This window comes from Oncorhynchus tshawytscha, unplaced genomic scaffold, assembly GCF_018296145.1.
Source record: "Oncorhynchus tshawytscha isolate Ot180627B unplaced genomic scaffold, Otsh_v2.0 Un_scaffold_822_pilon_pilon, whole genome shotgun sequence".
Lineage (NCBI taxonomy): Eukaryota > Metazoa > Chordata > Actinopteri > Salmoniformes > Salmonidae > Oncorhynchus > Oncorhynchus tshawytscha.
The window spans coordinates 1004282-1012500 of NW_024609824.1; the positions used below are offsets into that span (position 1 = coordinate 1004282).

General features: G+C 40.7%; 1 protein-coding gene across 1 annotated transcript; it reads right to left on the reverse strand.

Annotated features, from left to right (window-relative positions):
- Positions 1-38: 38 nt before the first annotated feature.
- ddit4 (DNA-damage-inducible transcript 4) lies at positions 39-2247 on the reverse strand. The gene is made up of 3 exons (XM_024425235.2): positions 2087-2247; positions 1547-1818; positions 39-1356 (listed from the first exon to the last, which is right to left on the reverse strand). The coding sequence occupies exons 2-3, from the start codon at positions 1752-1754 to the stop codon at positions 851-853; spliced, it is 714 nt and encodes a 237-aa protein (XP_024281003.1). The 5' UTR covers positions 1755-1818; positions 2087-2247; the 3' UTR covers positions 39-850.
- Positions 2248-8219: the final 5972 nt, after the last annotated feature.

Here is an 8219-nt window from a genome sequence, read left to right on the forward strand (position 1 = left end):
CTCATAAGACAATCTGAAAGGTTTGGTCAAAGCAACAATGAGTTTTTAAAAAAAAAAATATTTTATTGTCGGAGGTTCATAAAATGGAAAGTATCAAGACAGTACAGATATTTGAATATCAAATAAAATGATGCACAGATGAGTATGCAGGAGGACAATCCAGTCGAAACCAGAAATAAAGAATCAAGTAAACTGACCTGTGGTTCACAGAATGGATGCTACAGACGGAGAAGCAAGTACTGCGACGTAATGTTGGTCTCTAACCAAACATGTCAATCTGGTCCCCTTACCATAGTGTACAATGAAATGCCACGAAGAAAAAAAATTATATATATTACCACAGTTTCTAAATGGCCACATTCAAACATTACCATACAGCTAGCTGCCATTGTCTGGTTTCAATAGAAACAGGTAAACATTTTTAACAATAAATGGAAAACCAAACCACCCATCTTGTATAAAAATAGATATTAGTGGTTTGCAAAAGTGCCAGAAACTTCATTTTTCAGTGTTTGGGTTAACACCATTCTCTTAAGCACACTAAACTACTCACATACCATTAACTGTGGCTCCCTGCTCCATTCTCTTAAGCACAATAGTTGTTCTTATTAACTTTCCACGTACCATTTACTGTGGCTCCCCTACACAGGAACACCAATCGGCAAATAATGAACATAGCAAAGTAATCGGCGGTTCATCTTAACAGTTAAGAAAATGTCCTAGAAAAATCATACATTTGACTAGAATCCCAAATGTTGATCACTAGGGCTCTAATGAGCGTTGTAGGTAGGACACTTGGTACAACGAGGTTTATTAGAAAAATATCTAAAGAACGTCTCTTTGGTTTCTCTCAGCATTCTTCAATGAGCAACTCTTCAGAGCTGTACAGTTTCTTCTTGATCACTCTGAAGCCCGTGCTCAGTCTAATTGCCTGTCTCTTTACGGGACTGGATGGAGACTTTGTGGAGAAAAGCCCTTGGATTTTGGGCCACAGTCCTCCAGAGTCGAGCCTCAGCACCAGTGTGAGCTGGAAGGTAGGGACGAGATATGGGTCCACGGCGATCTGTTCCATACTCTGACACACCTCCCCCTGTTCCACACAGAGGTCTATGAGAGCGCCCCTCAGGCCACAGGGCTCGCTGGCCGCCAGGTGAAGGAGCTCTTGGCCTATGTGTTCTAGAAGCTTCTCAGGGATGAGTAGTTTCGAACATCTAAGGGCACCGTCTTTGGCTTCCCTTAAGCTACTGGCAATTAGGTGCACAAGTTCTTTCAGAAGGGTCTCCTCCATTGAGAGGAGATCGTCGTATAGCACATTGCTGAAGTCATCAGATGAGGAGATCGAGGGAAAGTCAAACCCTGAAAGACAGAGGGCAGTTTTAGTCATACAGAACATCAGCTAGATCCATTTTTTTTTGTCGAACTAGCAATAATAATAACCTGGTCTCAGATCTGTTTGTTTCTGTATTAATAGCCAACTCCTATCCTCAATAAGACAGCACAAACAGGTCCAGGCACCAGGCTAGGTCGAGTTATTAGAAATATTTACCAGAGTCTGAGAGATCAGTCCTGCTGCCATTGTCTGAGTCGGAGTCTAAACTGTGACGGCTGCTCTGGCCGTCTCCACTGAAGTCTGTTAACTTCTGCACCAGTTTCCCCCATGAAGACCTTTTGGCAGTGGCGTCCATTGGAGAAGGAGATGAGCTGAAGATATCTAAATCATGGACCATCATGGTTGTAGGAAGTGCATGCATCATTTCCAAGTGGTCAAGTGTTCAACTTCTTATAACTTTCCAAGTCTCAGGGATCATAGATCAGGTTCTGTTGAGAGAAATAAGGGCAAAAGATGAGACCACTGACTTTGAAAGTAACGTTGACTAGCTAGAATTTACACATCAGACAATCTAACAATACAGCTAGCTATTCAGTGACTGATATAGCTAGTTATCTATTGTAATAAACGTTTACCGAGTGGAGGAAAAAGGCAGTTGACTAAGCTGGCTAACGTTAGTCCTTTCATTCCCTTGTTCAAAGTTGACGGTCGAGACAATAGGTTGAAACAATAGCCAGTGACAGTAATGATACTTACAAAGATATGTTGCTAACGTGGAAATGTTCTTTCTGTTGCGAATCCAGTTTATTTATTTTTGTTGCTGCGATTGAGGACAAAGGCTTCCCAGTCAAGCCGACTATACATGTAACACTCCGGTCGCACAGCTGCTCAGCTCTGCAGATATTCTGCAACGACGAAGCTGTTTAAATATGCAGACGGGAGAACAGCACGCCCAGTTCTCACTTTTCAGCCAATCAGAGGCAGGACAGCACGCCCAGCGCTCACTCTTCAGCCAATCAGAAGCAGGGGCACGTCATCGGTGTTCTATCTTGCCTGGTAACATGCGGTTAATCACAGAGGGGGCAGAAGGAAGGACACAGACATGGTGAAGGGGGGGTGGGACCCTCAAAATGTATTTTCTGATCGGGAAAAACACCAGCTACAGTCTTTGTTGCACGTAGTACTAGCCCGGACATCTTAAAACTCCGTGCACTTGTTAATTTCCAAAAGAATAGGACGCAATACATTGACTAAGCAGAAGGTGTAACATTACGTCATGGGTTTGGAACCATGTATCTGATTTAAACTAAGCGTATTACATTGTACCAGCTGAGTAGGCATAGTCCACTGCTTACTACACTACACAGTTCTAGATACAACATGCATTTTACCTTATACCCTAAAAATAACTTACAACAGCAGGGTCATCAATTTGGTGGTGCGTAGTTATGATTTTTACTTGCAAGAAAAACTGTCGAAAATGTTTTGTCATCATTTGGTGGTGCATAGCTATGATTTTACTTGCGAGAATAACTGTCGAAAATGCTGTTTTGTCATCCCATGTACCCCCCCAGCCCCCAAACCACAGGCAATAGGCATAGAAACTGTCCGCTGCAGGTAAACAAGAGAACCGCAGACAATGGACACACTTCTGGTTATAATACAGCGCGACTTTATATGTTTTCATGTTGCCTTTACATTATGTCAATTCATCAGTTGGTTACAGTAACAGTTTATGTTATTCAGTCCAGGTATGTTACTATGTTATGCTCAGCTGCTGTTATAGTACATGCTGTATATTGTAACTTTGAATCTCCCACTCCCCACAGGATATAATATTCTCTGTTACCATTTGTATAGCAAGGCAGAGAGCATTTACAGGTATATTGATCCTTTATCAACAAACGACATTATATTAGTCTCAGACGTATTGCTGAACTGGCTGTAATACCTTATCTGTTGATCATGTTGCTGATGTCACTATTAGAAGGATAACATGGTGACTATTGAGTGTGAGGAACTGTTTTCAGGAAGTGTTTTCAGGAAGTGGGTTGGTACATTATCTTCATGTCGTGAACATCGTGTTCTTAATGCAGATAAACTAATTAGTTGGTTTTGTGTTTGGAGGATGCAGGGACACGTTTAGCATTGTTCTGTGGTTTAAAAATAATTATTTTCACATACACCGGATTAGGTGCAGTGAAATGTGTTGTTTTACAGGGTCAGTCATAGTAGTATGATAGGTGTTGTTCTACAGGGTCAGTCATAGTAGTCTGATAGGTGCAGTTGTTTTACAGGGTCAGTCATAGTAGTATGATAGGTGTTGTTTTACAGGGTCAGTCATAGTAGTATGATAGCAGTGTTGTTTTACAGGGTCAGTCATAGTAGTATGATAGGTGTTGTTCTACAGGGTCAGTCATAGTAGTCTGATAGGTGCAGTGAAATGTGTTGTTTTACAGGGTCAGTCATAGTAGTATGATAGGTGTTGTTCTACAGGGTCAGTCATAGTAGTCTGATAGGTGCAGTGAAATGTGTTGTTTTACAGGGTCAGTCATAGTAGTATGATAGGTGTTGTTTACAGGGTCAGTCATAGTAGTGATAGGTGCAGTGAAATGTGTTGTTTTACATAGTAGTGTGATGGGGGTTTAACAGATAGGATAGGATAGGCTGTGTTTTACAGGGTCAGTCATAGTAGTATGATAGGTGTTGTTTTACAGGGTCAATCATAGTAGTATGATAGGTGTTGTTTTACAGGGTCAATCATAGTAGTATGATAGGTGTTGTTTTACAGGGTCAGTCATAGTAGTATGATAGGTGTTGTTTTACAGGGTCAGCCATAGTACAGCACCCCTGATGCAAATTAGGGTTAAGTGCCTTGCTCAAGGGCACAGCGACAGATTTTGCACCTTGTTGGCTCGGGTATTTGAACCAGCAACCTCTTGGTTACTGTACCAACGCTCTAACCGCTAAGCTACATGCCATGTTGCATAGTATTACTAAACCGTTATTTTGACAGGGAAGTCATGCTGAGACTAGGGCCTCTTTTTCAGATGAGCCCTGCATAAATACATCAAACATATATACAACATACAAAATATATTAAGAAAATGTATCAACATAGAGGTCTCTGATCATGACTCTGAACTGACCAATGGGGGACCAGAACTACTAATTTCAGAGAGCTCTGAGAGAGTTGTTCCACATAAAGGGCCAAGAAAAAATAAAAAATAAACATCTTTACCCAACTCTGTGGAGACCGAAGGGGCCTCCAGTGTTATCCAAGCCTGTAACCGGGTTTGGTCATTTGTAAGTCAAAAATGTAATTAATGACGATAGATACATAGGTTTCTGCATGAGTGCTTTGTAAATTCACGCAAGATAATGCTACTCTCTCCTTACATACAAAGAAGCCCTACCCACTTCTTGAAAAAAAAGCACAACATTGAATTCTAGAACCATCCCCAGTAATAAACCTAATGGCACAACGTTGAATTCTAGAACCATCCCCAGTAATAAACCTAATGGCACAACGTTGAATTCTAGAACCATCCCCAGTAATAAACCTAATGGCACAACGTTGAATTCTAGAACCATCCCCAGTAATAAACCTAATGGCACAACGTTGAATTCTAGAACCATCCCAGGTAATAAACCTAATGGCACAACGTTGAATTCTAGAACCATCCCCAGTAATAAACCTAATGGCACAACGTTGAATTCTAGAACCATCCCCAGTAATAAACCTAATGGCACAACGTTGAATTCTAGAACCATCCCCAGTAATAAACCTAATGGCACAACGTTGAATTCTAGAACCATCCCCAGTAATAAACCTAATGGCACAACGTTGAATTCTAGAACCATCCCCAGTAATAAACCTAATGGCACAACGTTGAATTCTAGAACCATCCCCAGTAATAAACCTAATGGCACAACGTTGAATTCTAGAACCATCCCCAGTAATAAACCTAATGGCACAACGTTGAGTTCTAGAACCATCCCCATTAATAAACCTAAGGGCCCAATGGAAAACAGCATCTACTGGTTTAAGTATAGTTGCTGCTACAGGCATTAGATAATATCCCCAGAATCTTAAATCGACATAAAAGTGGCCTGGACAATATCCTTCCTGATATCAAAAGTCAGACATGCTTTGTTTCTGTAAAAGAAACCAACCTTGAACGGTCATCTTCTTCACCACCTTAGTGACATGTTTTTTTTTTTTAATTACATTTAGTCATCAAGCCAGATACTTGTAGGAAGGAACTCCCTCCATTTGTGCAGTGTTCAAACTAGTCATTACAAATTCATTTCAATCTGGATTATAGGACCTAGAACAAAAGTGTTTGGTTTTGTTTGTATTTACCACCAACTGTAGATCCAACAGTGACCTCTGCAGTGTAAATCAGATGTTAAACGGGAGAAGACTTGGCCAACTGATGCAGTTGTGACCAACTTCTTCGTCTGATGAGGAGTAGGAAGGATCGGACCAAAATGCAGCGTTGTAAGTTTATAATTCATTATATCAGAACACGAAAAATTACAAAATAACAACATGAAGGAAAGAAATGAAAATGGAAACAGTTCTGTATGGTGAAACCACAGACACAGAAAACAACTACCCACAAATCATAGTGGGAAAACAGGCTGCCTAAGTATGGTTCTCAATCAGAGACAACGATAGACAGCTGCCTCTGATTGGGAACCATACCAGGCCAAACACATAGAAAAGCAAAGAAAAACAACATAGAATGCCCACCCCAACTTGCGCCCTGCCCAACCTAAAATAGAGACATCAAAAGGAACTAAGGTCAGGACGTGACAGCAGTAATGGAATACAACACTATCATCTGCATACAAAATGAATATTACAGTTGTTTACAGCATTACTAATGTTTTTTTATTTCTATATAGATCGTAAACGTTAGCAGGCCGAGGATGTAACTCAAGGATCTCGGATTTGACCTCATCTACCTTGATGGCCTGAGTTCTGTCATTGAGATAATTACGAAATCATCAGCAAGCATCAGTACCCAAGCCTTTCAACAGAATAACATGGTCTATATTACCCTATCAGGACAGCTTATTCAACAGAATAACATGGTCTATATTACCCTATCAGGACAGCTTATTCAACAGAATAACATGGTCTATATTACCCTATCAGGACAGCTTATTCAACAGAATAACATGGTCTATATTACCCTATCAGGACAGCTTATTCAACAGAATATCATGGTCTATATTACCCTATCAGGACAGCTTATTCAACAGAATAACATGGTCTATATTACCCTATCAGGACAGCTTATTCAACAGAATAACATGGTCTACTGTATAAAAAGCTTTTGACAAGTCTACAGACATGGCAGTACTATTCTTTCTATCATCTAAGACCACTGCAACCAGCATGGTAGCCATAGTGATGCCATCTAAACCGCAGAATGCCTTAGTCATATGTTTAAAGTACTTCTGACATCCTCCACATGTACACTAAACATGCTACTTGAAAAATAAAATATGAGTAATCATAAAATATGGGACTCACAAAAAGACCTACTGATTAGGAACTAACTTAAGTTGTGCTGCGTCGGCTCAGTAAAGTCACTTTTTACTGTCACAAAATTGGCAGAATAACGTGATCGGCTGGTAAACTAGTGTGTTCTGTATCAGGCCTTACTGCCAGTAGGAGAACACATTCTCAACCAGGCTTTTGTGGTCTGCCAGAGGAAGAAAAGAACAGTTTTTGGATGGCAGCCAGGTATCACATATGCAGTGAAACAACACATGACGAGAGATGGACGGACTGTACTAGTCAAGGAGATTGAACTGCTAGACAATGCACAATGCACACAATGTGAACTGCAGCAAGACAAACAATGTGCTGTCATAAAATGACTTAAGGCTACCTTCAACAACCTTTGTCTCTATCTGATCAAGGAAAATAGATAGGTTACCGAAATCAGTAGAGGCAAGTTGATTGTTTGAAATAACTTTTATTATGTGTAGTTTGTAAAAATACAAATCTACCAACTGACACAACAAGAGACACAAAATGTAGAGAAACAGGAGCCTGGTTAAAAACAAGTTTTAACACAGCAAGAGACACAAAGTGTAGAGAAACAGGAGCCTGGTTAAAAACAAGTTTTAACCGGACTAACTTTAGGACCCAGAAGTGTTCCTCTCGGTTGGTCACACCCTTTTATTGAAAAAAAAAAAAAAACAGTTTGTAAACTAGTACAGTACATTCTGTACAGTCAACCAATCACTGAGCTTCCCCACTGCTCATTCAACTGAAAAACATTCATTCACTGGTGTGATCACCAAGTACAGCACATTTCCTGACTTCAGATTCAATAAGACCCACCAAACACCAGGGTGAAAGAGACTGGATCTCTGCCAGGGCCACGCTCAGTAGACAAACACTGTGGAGGAACACCGCAGATAGAAATGCCATAAGAATAGAGCTGACATTTTAAAATGCTCTATTCTACTGGACATTACAGACAACATATAAGTTCCACAATACATTTCTATCCCAATATCCTGTAACATTGCACCCTGCTGATCAGACTCCTGGTAAACAACAGTCTGTCCCTGGACTGTACTGATCAGACTCCTGGTAAACAGTCTGTCATTGGTAGTGTAGACAGAACACCTACAGCCTGGTAGTGTAGACAGAATGGTGGTGATTTATTAACAAAACCTACTTCTCTCCCCCTTGTCCTTTAATGACTGACTGCCTGATGTTATGTGTGTGTGTGTGTGTGTGTATCTGCATATTGAGAGCAGCTCCGAGGGCATCGACACATGGACATACTAGCACTGTCATCCAGAACATCAGCCTGTTCAGTCCCCTCCCTTTAGAATGTGTGGGGAATAACAAGCC

Bases quoted from the DNA above. Each gene is read 5' to 3' on its own strand.
- ddit4 (XM_024425235.2), bottom strand. From the start codon at position 1,754: ATGATGCATGCACTTCCTACAACCATGATGGTCCATGATTTAGATATC. The intron at 1,357-1,546 runs GTAAATATTTCT...TCTGTCTTTCAG, and splicing joins GACTGATCTCTCAGACTCTG to GGTTTGACTTTCCCTCGATC.